The sequence below is a fragment of the Harpia harpyja genome, chromosome 5, assembly GCF_026419915.1.
Source record: "Harpia harpyja isolate bHarHar1 chromosome 5, bHarHar1 primary haplotype, whole genome shotgun sequence".
NCBI lineage: Eukaryota > Metazoa > Chordata > Aves > Accipitriformes > Accipitridae > Harpia > Harpia harpyja.
In genome coordinates this window covers 54317470-54333616 of record NC_068944.1, presented here as the reverse complement: position 1 = coordinate 54333616, position 16147 = coordinate 54317470, and the positions used below count along the sequence as shown (strand labels likewise).

Genomic DNA, 16147 nt, shown 5'->3' with positions numbered 1-16147 from the left:
GGAGAGTATTAGGCTAGGATACCCCAAACACCAATTCTGTACCATTCTGGCACAACTAATCTAGTACTGTTTAATCTCTTCCAGTTGTCCAGACCCATGTGCTCACGTGCTCTGGAGATGAACACTCCAGATAAAGTCCTCAGTGCTGTACTTACACAGAAAAAACACACAGAGTTACAGAGAAATGAAATGACAGTCCACATACTTCTCAGATCTTATCAGCAGCTGAAAATAAATACACCCCTTGTGAAAATAATTCATTGGCATTGTATTCTTCAGATCCCTCTCTGTAATGTTTATCTGCATTTTTGTTGTCAGGTTTTCCTACAATCCTCGACATTTATGGTCGCCACATACTAGTGAGACACTTGTCAGTGTAATCAAGAAAACTGATTATTGCGAGAACATTAAAACAGAATCTGCAATTGATGGATCAAGACATTACAATCATGTCAGATGGTTCTGAACTTGCTAACAGGGCTTTTGTAGGCACAGCAACTCATACAGACTCAGAAGGGACTGGCAGCACTGAAGAAAGCCGGAGCTGATTAGGGAGAAACAGGAAATCACAGAAAACTGCTAAAGTTCCCAGTGCTCAACCCACAGCAAGCACAGCTGTAACTCCTTAAAGATCAGTACAAGAAACCCAAGACTTGGCAGTTTTATATGCTCAACATCTTTATATACATGAGCCAGTAATGCAAAGGCAGAACAAAATGGTTCCTTTAAATTTTTCTAACTCCAGAATATGACCAAATCTCATCAGCGGGTGCTCATGGTACCCAAATAAGACCAGAGTTAACACATGTTATTCATGATACGGGTGGCCATCTAGCCACCAAGAAAATTTATGAGTCAGTAATGTTAGGAGAGTGGGTGGGCCAGAAGAGAAGAAAAAAACACCTTGAATACTACATTGGTAAAGGTTTGCCTTGGGAAGCTATTGGTGAGGAAGCGAGGATTTCAAAAGGACCATTATCCTTACAGCATCTTTCCGGATAACAGAGTCTACTGACAAAGATTTTACTAGCCCTTTACCTGCCTCTACCAAAGTTACAGGACACTGCTTATATTACTAGACACTAAACGGATGAAACTCTTTCCAATTACATATTCCTGAACAGGAGTAGCCAAAACTAGGAGGTAGAGAAAGCCCTTGTTAGTCTCATCAGCATTTTACTGACTTTGTAAGAAAACAAATCTGCCAGACGTATGAAATTACCCAGAGGTTTCAGATGTCATATCAAGCCCTGTCTACTGGAAAAAACAGAGTTATACAGTTCAAAGCAAAAAGAGGCAAAAAGTTTGGCAAAAGCCAGAGAGATTGGGACTTAAGAAACATCATCTAGAGATTTCTCACTCTTATGAAGTTACCTGAAATTTGACTCCTTAATCACTGCTCAAATAGCAAGAATCCACTGTGCGATATGATGATCTCCTAAAGCACAGGCTCCATTTCTTCTAAGGACATCCAAGTTCTCTTGCTGACAGGATTTGCCCAAAAGTGAGCACAAAGACTGCACTGCAGAATGCAGTCTGGCATGTTGGCCTTCAGGGAACATAGGAAGCAAAGTAAAAATTAATGAATTGTCAGTCAACAACATATACAGACATCCTGGAGGAAAAGCCCCTAAGTGCAGGGCAAGAAAATAAATCCCACAGCACACCAACAATTCATATCTCTAAGGGCAGCAAGACAACATGCACGGTGCTATGAAACATAACTAGAATCTCCCACAAGCTCACCAGAGACTTATAAAACATGGTCTGCTCTTATTTCCTCTTGTTACACCACAAACAAGGGTTTTATCTTTGTTTCCTGGTCCCTTAGTAGAACAGAACACAATATTGCTGTACCCTATTGCCACAGGATATTGCCTTAGGACGGTATCTCATTGAGATGTTTCCTACGAACAATTCCTGCCACTATAATAATCCCATAAGTGAAGAGTGTTCAGAAATAATCAGTGGTACTTCCCAATTTCTTCAGTCATCTACAGCATTACTGTTACATCTCTACAGTTATCATCCAGCTTCCTGCTGCCCTTATGCCTCGTGCATTCCCCAAGCCTGCGCAAAGCAGACAGAAGGTGCTGCCTACTCAGAAGGAGACTATTTTTATAACAATTCTGCAGTCTCAAAAGCAAGCACGCACAATATCAAGCCGAGGAGAATCAGATTCATCAGTTTTCCAATTCCCTCAGAGATCAATTCTAAACTGCCTTGACCACAACTGCATTCTCCTCCCCACTAAAACACAATAACTCTTCAACACACACATTCACCACTTCACCCTGTGCACATAAAACTCACATGCTAGGGAAGAAAAAAAACACTTAAAAATCACAAGGCAATAATAAGAACAGTTACTCTTGTCACTGGAAGATGGCAATGAGCAAAGGAAGTTTCGTGAGTAAATAAACGAAGGCATCAGATCCACACGTAACACAGGCAAACTCTTTATTTTCAGTACTTCCAACAAGAACTAGCTCCCTGGAAGCAGAAGTGGTGGCACTGCTGAATAGCATGCACCAGAACCAAAGAACGTAGCATTACAAGCAATCAAGGAGAATTCCAGATTCCAGCTTAGCACTGTCACATGAAATGGAAAAAAGAGGTAAAAATAGTAGATTTTTTTGCTCAAGGAATACAGAAATAGTTTACTTTTACACTCAGATAAATGTCTTGTGCCCCAGACATCCTTTGAAAAACATTATTTCTGGAAACTTAACCCAGTAACTTTCTGCCTTCTAAAACAGATCTTTCTCAGTGTTTTTTCTTGACAAAAAGGCAATCTGGTTTATCCATTTCTATGAAAAAGTTTTCAATAATAATAATGTTTGATTTTACGTACATATCAGCATCAAGGAGACCTACTTGGTTGACATGCAGTGAATATCCCTAAGTTTGTCTTCCCTGACTTACAGAAAACCTCGTTCGTCTCTGTCCCTGCACTCCCTCTTGGAATTGCCATTTGATAATCAAGAGCCACAACCTGCACTGATTAAGTGAATCTCGTATCACAGAGGGCACATCTCTGGCCACAACAATAGAAATTACACCATAAAAAGTTTAAATTACTATATAGATGATGTGACTTTCTTAAAGGTCTCACATGGTATGTCCATATTAGCCTTTTAGTTTGAATAAAGAATGAGCTTTTGAAGTGAACCTCCCAAAATTCTTGGCTGTCCGATCACCGAGCAGTCTCTGAGCACCAGTGTTAGATTCCTTTCAGATGAAACTAAACCAGAAGATGCACTCAATAAGTGCACCTAGCACAGCCCAACCACTAACACATGCTCAGTCTCAGCTGTTGCACCTAAATCTTTAATTGCAGCTTTACTTTTTAAAAAAAGTGATTTTTACTTAATTATATCATCAGACAGAAAAACTCCATTGCAACACAAGGATTTTTGTTTTGAAACATGTAAAAATTATTTGCAGTTAGAAGAGGAAAAAGTTTGGACAACCAGTAAAATATTTTTCCTAATCCCAACAGAACAAGACACAAGATTATTTCATTAACCAAAAACCAAAGAAGCGGGTTTACAAATGGACTAAAATACATCCCACCCCTGCAGACTTGAGAGCCCAAGGCTAGCTTAATTAGAAGCAAGAAAAAATTGAGAGGACTGAACAGAACTGCAGGAAATTAACTCACATACCACATGCGCTAACAGGCCAAAAGCCAGAGTAACCACAAATTCCTGAACTGACACAGGACTTGGAGAGGGGGACCAAAATTCAAATATACCCAAGGCACTGGCAGCTCACGCACACTAAGCCTGTACACGTGGCCAGAGATGTTACCTGTCGGCTTCTCTCCAGCTACGCATCCTGCGAGCATCAGCCAGGCTGGCCCCTGAACATGGCCAGATATGCCACTGAGGCTGCATGGCTTCAGCAGCCTAGAAGATCACTTAGTCACCAGCGTGCTATAGGCAGATCAGAAAAAGGTGTGTATGAGTGTTGAGCGAAAAGAGCGAAGTGAAGCAAAAACCTACAAAAACTAATTATACAAAAACTCCTACTTCATTTCATACATATAAACCAATTCCATTCCTTTCCTTTCAACAGGTGCCAGTGGCAGTGAACAATCTTAGTTAAACTCAAATGCCTGAGGAAAGATTTTTTTTTAGTTGAGCAGCAATCTGGATGACCAGTCCCATGCTACAACAGACAGTGTGAGTGAAGAAAAAGTGACGACAAACCTAACTCCTGTTTTGTGCTACCATAGGCTTGCTTGTTCACAGCAATCATTTTGTTTATTAAATAACAAAAATGAAAGAAGACAATAAAAATGAAGCGTTTAGCTGAAGAGCTCCTGAAATTATTTTAAGATGTAGGTTAAGTTTTAGAAATTTACACACAGGTCAAGATTTTTTGGCTGAAAATAATAGCTGGTGGTCCAGGCCATTTAATGGGCAACAGGGGCAGCTTTCTAGGGCAAAGTGACCTGTCTCACCTGCTTGACTCCCAGCCTATGATACATGGAAGGGAATATAGGTCTGCTTAGCTAGACCGCATGCTCACAGAGCAATAGAGGTGCTTAGGGACCTGACTTATAGCTCCTGAGCAGGCTGGGCTCAGGCCATGGCAAGTGCCATATTAACAGAGAACTGCCCTCACGCTCACACACAAGTCTTAGCCAGCGCTTACCAGCTGAAATACAATCCCACATGGACATGGCACTGCTCCCCCTCTACGGACAGCAGAATGGGTCATAGGAAGAAAGGCTCCTAAGATGATAGCAAAAAATTAGATATACTGGCATTCGTTGTGGAAGGAGGGGCAGAACAGGAGGAAAAGGAGCTTTCAAGGCTCATGACACAACCAGATGATACAGCCTTTCCAAGATAAAACATCAGTTTTAAAGACCACCAATGCATCTCTTTGCTACAAAAGACAAATAAAAGCTAAAGAAATCCTACCAATACTACTGTACCACCTCAGACTTCAGAAAACTTGCCAGAAGGAGCAGAAGTTGAGTGTCTCTGCCACCACTGATGTGAATAAGCCCTTACTTTCCTTAGACATGGAATTTTAGGGAAAGGAGGAAGCTCTCCTTAGCAAGCAAGTCTCACATATGGAACCAAAGGCAGCAGGCCAAGCATTAGGAAGAGGTGATGTCATAAGGAATCACTGAGCTAACACCCAAAAGCTGAAAAATGACACTAACTCACATGCATTGCCAGCGAGATGGAGAAGGGAATAAATTGTTTACAAAGCAGTGAAGAATAAAAGGGAAAACAGGAGAGGAAAAGAAAATGCACTTTGAGAGTACAATGTATTTACAAAAAGGTATACATGACTATACATGGTAGAAGAAAATAAACCAAGTGAGGTGACAAAAAGGGGAAATTAAGATAAAGGAAAAGCAACAGTTTTCAAATTCACATATATTACATGAAATTATATTCCAGCCCTGGCATGCCCGCACTTAATTGTGTCATATGCATCCACTCGGGCTATCCATGCAACCTCTGCCATAAACCTTGAGTTGCACCATGCCACTCATAAATTCTGCTTTCATCGAGAAACAGCTTTTGATTAGAGTTACTAGAGCTTCGCAAGCAGACATTGTGTCTTGGCCACCTGTAGCCTGGAGAAGGGGAGAGAAAGTGAAGGAAATTACTTACTTCAGATAAGTATAAGATGCTGAATTCAGCCAAAAAAGAGAACTTGTCCAAGTATGTGTCCTTGTTAACAGTCTTCAGACTGGGTCAAAGTACTCCTTGGTCTACGTTGGCCTTGTAACATGTTCCCTGTTGGATTTCTTATATACTGGAGAGATTGTTCTGTGGCATTTAAAAAAATAATAATTGGGCTCTTGGCATTTATCTCTGAGAATTCTGGGGAACTTTCTTTTTGAGTTCTTGAAAAACACTCAAATTTGCTTCTTTCTAGAGCCCTTAAAGGGGTTATTATTACAAGACACAGTGTTACGACTTTATCTAGATAATCTGTGGTTCTTGAGCAACAGAAGGATTTACTTATAGTTTTAGATTCATAAGAGTATTCACCACAGGATAAATACTGGACCATTTCAATAGCTAAAGGATACCTTTTATCTATAAAATGTTGTGAAAATGAACAACGAGGAAGCAAAAACCCATACTTATGGCTAGCTTATTACAACCACATTTTTAACCATGCCTTGTAAATTGAGTATTCTTACTGTAAAACATTCACTATAAACTGGGAAATACTCATCAGTTTATTGTATACAACAGTAAATGTATGTATTACTTTAACTTGTACAAGACAGTTAATCGCAGCACAGCCAAGCTATTAAAGCAAAAAAAGGCAACACCTGGATTTCTCCACAAAGCCGAATACTATGGATTCTGTTGACTGATTACAGTAACATGTGTTATTTGAGAAGGTTCATTAAAAATAGTTCTGTTACTCTTAACTCCTAATATCCATGCTTAAATGTTTTCACCACCAAATTGCCAGTGCTTCAGGAAATTGTTACTGGGAAAAACGCTGTCATAAACACAGCATTTGGGGGGAGGGCAGGGAAAATTACCTACCTGTTACAGTGACTTTCTCCTAAGTAACAAAACCCACTCTTATATGATACCTATAAAGTAGCAAGAGAATTATTTGACTCTAACACAACATGGTGACAATGCCACGAGACACAACTGCCACGCAACATGGTAATATCAACCACCTAACTACTGTCATCTCTTCATAGGCCAAGGGAGATGCTGTTGCTCATTTTATTTCCTATTCACTTACCATTTCTGTCCTAAATAAATAAATTCACTCCTTGAAACTCAACAACAAATCCTTCCAGTCCTTCACTGTCACTGGTGAGTTGGCATGACCCCCAATATAAACACAGCAATGAGTTTTCCTGAATATATTCAGGTTCATTCCTTCTTGCCCTTATTCAGAGTTGGGATGCCTGAGTCCCCAAGTGGTTTCATTCACTCCATAGCTATATCACCACACTGTAAAGAAAAATAAGCTGCCCACATAATCCCTGCTCAAAGGTTCCCTTCAAACTTTGCTCTTGCCAATGTGGCAGTCGCTTGCCATCTCTGGAACAAGGAACAGCCACTAAGCTGTCAGCAAGAGAACACTGATTTAATTCATGTTGTGATTTTACCAATTCTATCTTGTCAGTAAGCTTTAATAATCAGCCCAAATAAGCCTAAAATGTTAATCTACTAGAAAGTACCTAGTATTAACCTATCAATATTATTCGCATTGCAAGGTCACCTAGAAATCACACCAAAAAGTGGCTTCTATTGTTCCAGCCAGCTTAATTCATTGCAAATAGAACAATCACATAAGCAACTCCCTGTCCAAAAGGGGTTGAAATCTTAAAAAAAATACCCAAACAAACCACACCAAAGCTGATATAATTTAGGGAAAATTGTGAAGTTCCACCCTTCATTTTCCTGAGGAAAGTGGGATAGTGCAGTATCAGAAGGAGGATACTTTCTTCTAAGATGTTTCCAGGATGTTTTGGAGAACTGCCACAATCCCATTAGCAGTTATTCATATTATAGGTGCACATGTAAACACACAGGCCCAAGAAGAAAAGGTTCTGGTCAACAAAGCAGCGGTATACAAATTGCAAGAATGCAAGACTTTCTTTCACAACACTTAGAAGTCTTTTATCGGCTTTTTACCTTCCATCTCTCACCCTTCTAACACGCTACTCCCTGCAGCAATGCAGTATTTCCCATCAGTCAATCAAAAAGGCAAGCGACTTGAACAAACAGTGCCCCAGACACTGATTGACAAGAAGCACCACATCCAGCACAGCGTCCATCCAGCACAGCGTCCATCCAGCACAGCACATCAGTAAGGAGACACACAGCTGGTGATTAAGAGAAAACATAGGAAAAGGCATGGAGATAAGAAAATCCATCCTGCCTACAGCAATACCTATTTTCTGTTAGAAACAAGACAAACAGATCTAGGCATCACGGAGTGGCAGAAGTGACGGACTGGACCTGAATACTTCCCTTATTATAGGAAAAAATAGATTAACCAATCCCTCCCACACCCAAAAAACCCCTAAGTGAAGGTAAATGAAGAAAGGACAGAAAGTACATTTAATGAAAAAATGCTTCCTGGCAGCATCTAAATTTGAAATTGCTTTTGGGAATGACACCTCAGCTCCCAGCCTCAATTAAGGATTCAATACTTCTAAACAAACATGCATTTAGCATCTGTTTCTCTTCTCTTTTCATTCAATTCTGAAATAGCTGTAATGCCAGTACCCAGACCTAATAAACAGGCTTTACTACCTTCAGTCTCCACCTCTGTTCCTCATCTCTAAATTTTCCGTTACATGTTAAAATGCACTTCCATAAATAGTCTGGCAAACAGAAGATACAAAGAGTCGCTTTCAAATGGATACCTCTCCAGGGCACCAGAACTAAGGACAGGATAGATCATCTCCTGGTTTTCAGATAGTCAACAGATTATAGATTGCAATATTCTTTGATGATATCAAATAACACTATTTTGAAACCATGTAATTTTTCATAAAACTGTTTTTGAAACATATTCTACTATCTGTTCATTATTATGAACTTTACTAGAAAATTGAAAGTGTTAGAAAATATATCGTAAACATCCCATTTGTTGGGGATCAAGAAATACACTAGTATAGTTTGGATAGTATCTAAGTACTTTATTTTTGAGAAAGCATTTTAAATAAGTAATGTTGGCTTCTTTACGGGAACATAGAGCATATAAAAACGCTATCAAGCAACTACACTGGCAGCAGAGCTGTCCTCTGCACATGATCCAATACAGTCAGTTGGCATTACTGCATTTGTCAGACATTCTGAAGCATCACAAATGGCGACACTTGCACACTTCTCATACTGCTGAGATGTGACCACTTATGTTCTGTCCGAAATGGTGGAATCAAGCATGCTTCCAAGTGCTTGTCCCAGCCACTTCCCAGTCCCAGCCTCAAGCAAGACCCAAAGCCATACCACCCCTTCCCACCTTCAGCCTAGACTTGTGTAGAAAGAAAACCTAGGAGCAGAGATCAAAAAGAAACCACAGTGTCATCTAAACAGAACACAATTCCAGTTTATGATGTGGCACACATTCAGGGTCAGGTTAGCCACTGCCAATGACTCCTCAGTAGGTAAAGAGTTACTGGGCAGCTAGGGGAAGGAGTAAATGGCCTGTACTGTTCTAAAAATGTAGTTGCCAAAAAAAGAACAACATTACAAAATACAGCACCTCTTGTATAAACTGCGTGTCTCTCTTCCATGCTGTCTTAAGTGGTTTTATTAACACAGCTCTACAGTTTAAGCAGTCAAGCTTTGTGTCTGGCATCACTTAAGCCCCTGCCACTCCTGCTCAGGCTGCAGCTCAGGTTCAGGAGGCTGGGCAGGGAGATGGGTCTGTCCCGTCTGCGATCCTCAGTCCAGCTCTGCTGTCTGAGCCCGCGTGACCAGAACTCTCATCGCAACCAGCAGGCTACTACACAAGGCTCACTGCAGGCATTAAGTTCACCAATAATTGTGTAAAATTTTAAAAATACTATGTTAAAAGACAGCGTGTATCTGTCACCCTTTTACTTTATGGCTGGACTCTTCTCCATTTCCTCTCGATGCCTCAACCAGTCTTTTTCACAATAGATGAGCATTTTAAGTGTAAGCTTTCAGAGTTGGAAAAAATCACCAGATAAAATAACGAATTCTGTTACCAACCAGAATAAAACTAAAAAAGCTCATTTCAGTAATGTAACACTATATATGATAAATAAGTAATGTACTAAGACATCTAAAAATACTTTAAAAAAATCATTATTTCAACTTACCTTACTTAAAAGCAGCATGAGAATTACAAACCTTACTGCTGAAGTGTTCTAAATAATTCTGTTCAAAGCAGACTACTCCTTCATCTAGTACAAGTCAGCCTCATGCTAGGAAAATGACCACTACAATAAAAACTGTACACTTACATTCTAGTCAAATATACAGAATGACCAGTTCATATCATCACTGACAGTCTGGTACATGTTGTCACCAAAGGCATTTGATTTTGGTTGATCTCAGAATATTTATATTTATGGCAGCCTTGAGAATGCAGGAACTTCTTTTAAAAAAGTATCATACAAAATTTGGATCAGTAACAAAAAATGAAAACATTTTAAAAGAATGACAAAGCACAGGGGAAAAGAACTATTGTGCAGCCAATAGTTTCAAAACCGAACACCTACTCGTAACTGGCAAGGTTTAGGTCATGGAGAACAAAAACGCCTGCCCAGAAATGACATGTGAACTAAAGACTGAAATGTGAGTCACGGGGAGAAAAGAGAAAAATGCTTACCTGTGAATAGAAAAAGAAGCAATGGATCTAATGAGGGATGCCACTGCTCCAACTTTAGCAGCTTCCACTGCTCCCTGTGATCTGTATCGCACAGTTTCACCATAACTGATGAAAGGTTCATTGTAGACAACAATCTTCCCCTTGGCCTCCTGAGCTCTTTTGTGCAGTTCATCAAAAGAGGCTACCACTATGACTTCCGACGTAATTCCTGAAAGAAAGTATTACAGTGGCTTTAACATTGCTTTCCTGTAACTTCCCTACAACCAGTTTTAACAGACAGAAAAGCATGGACTGTGCAGAACACAAGAAATCAGATTTAACTTCTTACTGGAAAAGGAAGACTACGTGAAATGCTTCATCAGGGATTGGTAGTAAATAGCTGTAATAGCACCTTGAACCAAGTACACACAGTTCTGTAAACCATGCTATCAGATTGGTATTAAAACATAACTTGAAGGACAAGAAGGATACATGAGGGGAATTCTGTTCTCTGCATGTGCTTTAATGCCTCACTGCAATCATCTATAGTACAAAAACATTTGCAAAAGCTGCCTATGGGATTAATAAAACAAGATAGTAATTCTTTCATGGAATTGTTTTGATATGTTGCTAAACAACTTAGCTTAACATAAGACAACTAGAAGCACATATTTTTACACTGAAACACTTATAAAATTATTTAATCCATAAATGAAATTAAATTAAAGCTCTGCAGTTTCAACAAATTTTGCAGTATGTTTATAAAAAAAAAAAAATCTTCCTATTTAATTCAGGAGAATACCACAGTTCTACTGGATCTCCTTCTGGGAGCTTTTCCAGGAGCCTATCTTTCCCAGTTATTACACAGAGAACATAGGCAGGTATTTCTGCAGAACTATTCACACATGGTAAGTTAGAACCCACACAGCTCTTTGTTTTTAATAGTTGGAATCATTTTAAATTACTATATTATCTTGCTTGAAAAAACAAAGGATTTTATAGATAAGTAGTTTTTCCCAAAGCCAGAGAATCCTTCTAACTTTTTAGAACATTAACTGAGGAACTATATTTCACAGCATTTAAGAAGTAATTCATTACAATGACCACTATGCTTAAAATCCAATTTTGTTGATTGGTTACAGAGATAAGTAGAAACTGCTTAACAACATGGGCTGGTACTTTCCTTCTAAATATAGAAGTAATGGATGCTTGAAATTTTAGTGTTGTACATTTCACCTAAAAGCCACAGAATATGTCAGTGAAAACTAAAACTAATAACAAATGTCTAGCAAGGATTTGTTGAAGAAGTCAAACTATCATGTTTTTAAGAAGAAAATGTTTCTCCTTGAAAGTCCTCTTTCTTCTTTTTCTTTTTTTTTTTTTTTTTTTTTTGTAGTGTAAGAATTATTTGGAGAAGATTTCAAAGGCTTGTAGTTGAGACTGTAACACATGAGAAGAACTGATAGAAGAATAGGAAGATCATCTCTTCCAGCACCAGTGCATCCAGGCTCATGGCTTCTTTAAGATCAAACTATAGTACACTTCAAAACCTTAAAGTAACTATATCACACAAAAAAGTTTGGTTTCTTAAGAGTGCACCACTAAGAGGGCAAAAGACATCTACTGCTACAGCAAAAGCCCATGAGTTTTAGCTACAGAACTAACCTAGTGTGAGAGGTGTAAAAATTTTAAATAACTATTCAGATTCTTAGCTTTACAGAAGGAGGCAGAGAGCCAAACCAGAGAATCACCTTCAAATTTTACTAGTTGTTGTTGGCAGGTAGGTGAGCGTGTTAACTGACTCCAGCTGCTTCTAATGAACTGCAGGTTCAGCTGCCTACCTAAGGAGCATCCCAGTGACAGGATCATTCCAGGTATGGAACCGTGCCACTGGAAGTAAAGCCAGGTATCTGCAAAATTTCGTTTTCCACAAGAAAAGTCTTGGTCTCAGTAGGTTGATACTGCAATCTGTATTTCCTATTAGCTCTCCCCAATGCTCCACTTGGATCATGCAGCAGGCACTGGAAGGGCACATGTTGTATTACTGACTGCTTGTCAAGGGAAGCAAGGACTGTAACTCTTCTTGGCATTACTGCATTAATGAACAAACACCAACCCTGGATGGTTTTTAAAGAACACTACAGGCAGCTAGTAACCATCTATAATCCCTAAGAAATATCATGGAGAAGTACATTTATGGCCCTCCCTAGATGACAGGCATCAGTGGTTTGTACAGTGAGCTTTGTGGGAATTAAAGCTAAGGGAAAGAACACATAGCTGCAAACTCCAGCCCAGTATCTCTACTTTTGAATGTTCCCCAAAAAACTAAATAAAGCCATCCTTTGACAAAACAAAACAAAGGTTCTTTCTGCAAGTTTAACTTAATGGCAGCACAGTATACTAAAAGCATCAATTGCAGAGCATTCTGTAACAAAGTAAAACTTCACTCCTGTGTAACTTCTGACTAAGTCAACAACTCATTTGCATTTTAATCCCATTTTATACCATTTCAGTCTCATCTATTGAAGTGACAAGAGCAATGTTTATCTTAAATACAGATGTGGACACACATACACAAACCACCCTAAGACCTCCTGTGCAAGGGGAGAAATGAAACAAAAAACCCAACAGTTTATCAGTTTAAAGGGAATGAGTTACTCCTTTTAAAAATGGGAAATGCCTCAACTTACTTAGCCTTTAAGCAAATTAACAAAACTCTACCCCTAGCATCTCCTACCAATTCAGTGCCTTATGGCTCTGCATCCCATGTCAAAAGCTGTTCTATCTCTTTATGGCTCTGCATCCCATGTCAAAAGCTGTCCTATCTCTTTCTTACTCCTTTCATTATCCGATCCAGAGCTTGGCTGTGTGTTATTGAATAGAAGTCTTCAGAAAACCCATGTAAAGAAGGAGCCAGATTGCCTGCTTACTTAAGCAAGATATAAAGAATATAACCCACACAGTCCAAAAGATGAATACAGAGCATTTGGGGAATTAGCTAAGTAAAGAGCATGAAGTGTAGAAGACAGAATTATGAACATGATGAACTTGGCTGACTGTATGAAGCTGAAGATTATTTATTTGTTCTTACCATGTGAAACACTACACATATCGTTGGGTTGGGCCAGTGAGCAAAAGAATCTATGTAGTACTATGGATCTCTCATTTCTCATATTAAACAGTAAATTGTACCCTGTCATTTCTGAGAATTAAGGTACAGGAAGGGTGTTAATAGTGGGAACAAGCAGGCAACTTTCAGTTACCTACAAAATTATGGATTACAAAGTCGTCTGTACACAGAAATGTACATTTCTATCTAAACACTTGGATATGCCACAATGATTGATGATCACACTGCCAGCTGAAATAAATGGCATGGTATGCAGTAGCAAAGTCTAAAATCCGTCACAGGCAGGAAGAAGGCAAGACTGATTACAGTTACCCTTTATTAGCTACAGATAGTCCATATATATATATATGTCCAATCATATATATAGAGAGAGACATATAGACATATAGACATTGGTATATATAAAAGCACCTGTAAATCAGCTGTCTGCAACATTGCCATACATCAGAAGTCTGATTCTTGGCATGAAGAATTCTGTCTGGAGAGCCACCTCCTAGCACCTTGCTTACCTGCCAGCAATCATACCAGAAGTAGATTAGTTCAAAGGGAACTCCTCACAAGATTACTTATTCTCCCCAAGATTAAATGCAGTGAATATTTAAGCCATTTTAGTATCTGGAGCTATCCATCTGTTTGTGTTAGTAACAGGTTTCAAGAAGAGTAAGGAAAAAAAAGGAAAATCCACCCTATTATCAGATTTTAAAAACTGAAGAATCTCTACTAAAACATCGAGGAAACTTCATACAGAATATTGTTGCTGTTCTTGGCCACACCAGGGCAAGACATGGCAAGACTTTACCATATCAAGTATCAGGAATTCCTGAGATTTAGGAACCCAGTCTCCGTTGTTTTTTATTACTATCCTAGAAACACTCAACTCATAAACACACAGAAATTCAACCTAGTTAGTTACAATCAATTGCTGTATTAAAAGGAGGATTTAGCAAAGCCAGAAAGAAATATTATTTGCATACTGTTTAATCTTACTGGATACTAATTTCCTCATTCCTCAGTTACAGCCTTACTCTCTTCCTTTTTTCCCCCCAGTCTCATTTTTGTCATCCTGTTAACAGCAACGGTCCCCTCGAGATCTAGTTACAAAGCCAAATGCAGCCATCATTAACTTGACAATAAATTTTTTCAGTAACAGCAAGTGAACAACTCACCCCTATGTACCTTCCAAACTTCATTTACTTCACACTGTGTTAACATAAGAATTATGATTTCTCTTACAAATCACACTATGGAACAGCAATGCTGCTAATCCACATGCACTGAAGCTGCCACTGTCAAATAAATAATCTGATGGGCAAGGCAATTTTTGCTTAAAAAAATTAAAATACGGTATTTTTAGATCTAGACACAACAAAGCTGGAAAATACATCAACTAAGTCTCCGCTAAACTTCCCTGTGTGTTATATATTTAAAATTTTTGCATCCTAAGCATAGAATACTGCCTGAAATATCAACACAAAAAGTCAACAACACATCTAATTGTTCTGGTACTGGTGGAGATTTTGAAAGTGGGGAAGAATGTATCTGAAACACATCCTGGCCTCTGCAGTCATGAGAGCAAGAGGGAGACAGAGTTCTACCTCCTCATTCATCAGAACCAGGCATTAGGACACCAGGACAAGGAAATCAAGACACTTCTTCATGGTAGGAAGAAGACAGAGTAGGAGCAGCAACACACCACAAGAGCAGTGCATAAAGCCTACCTGATCATCGCAGCCCTACCTTGCAGACCAGAGACATCAGATCACCCTTGTTTCATGTCTGCTAGATGGCTGCCACTTCTCAGATTTCTCCATTTCCACCTCAGCTCTCCCACAAAGCTAATTTAGCCTGGAGGCTGCTGCACCAAGGTATACTGTATTCCATGCCGACCCTAAGCACATGCGGGTGGTAGACCCAAGCTTTTCTGACCTTAGCCTGGCTAATTCAGTTGTCCTTCAGACTTGACCATCTCCCCAGGATAAAAGTACCATGCCCCTGCTTCTTTCAGAAATGGCCCACATGCACTGTCTTGTGCCTACTTGCAAGGTAGCTTCTTTCACAGAGTTACAGAAAACCTAGAAATTTTTTTGCATGGGTCACAGGAAAGAGCTGCACATACGAAGTTACAATGCAGCAGCTGGGATGTGCAATGCTCCTGTAAAAACAGCAGTCTTGGACCCTGGATGCCACATCATCCTGCACAGAACCGGACCACATGCCAGGATCAATACTCCTGGATGAGGATGTAAGAAGATGAAGCATACAACAGTGAAAAATTAGATATATATGCCTGGAGATAGGGAAGAAAGGTAGTTGTTGGGACAGGTCAAAGAAAAGAAGGTTTTGGGGAGTAGAGGGAAAAGGCAAATATATTCTTGAAAGCTAAGTAACATTAGGGACGTGGCGTTATATCCTATTTAGGTTCAGCATCCTCTAAAATCAGGCCAGAAAACATTTTTCCCCTCAACCTCTATCTTGCCTTTTTTAAAAATTTGTCGCTTTTCAGCTCTCTCCAGGAATTAGTTCAGCTTTCCCCCAATGCCCCACATAATTCAACAAGATTTTCAGAAAAACAAACCCAAATTCTGGGTCCATAATGAACTCATCAAATTAAGGCTTGGTGTCAGGCTGAAGCAAATGAAAGATTCCTATCATCACTTATTTTTTTCTCCCTCAAAAATTATTAACATGTACTGAAAATTTAAAATACTTTAA

General features: G+C 39.3%; 1 protein-coding gene across 4 annotated transcripts in view; it reads right to left on the bottom strand.

The window, feature by feature from the left end:
- Nucleotides 1-16147, bottom strand: part of CPQ (carboxypeptidase Q) — a 166595-nt gene that overhangs the window by 118702 nt on the left and 31746 nt on the right. For all 4 annotated transcript variants that reach the window (XM_052788674.1, XM_052788675.1, XM_052788673.1 and 1 more), the window contains exon 3: nucleotides 10327-10534. In XM_052788674.1, the coding sequence (XP_052644634.1) occupies nucleotides 10327-10534 (208 nt within the window). The remainder of the gene's footprint in view (nucleotides 1-10326; nucleotides 10535-16147) is intronic.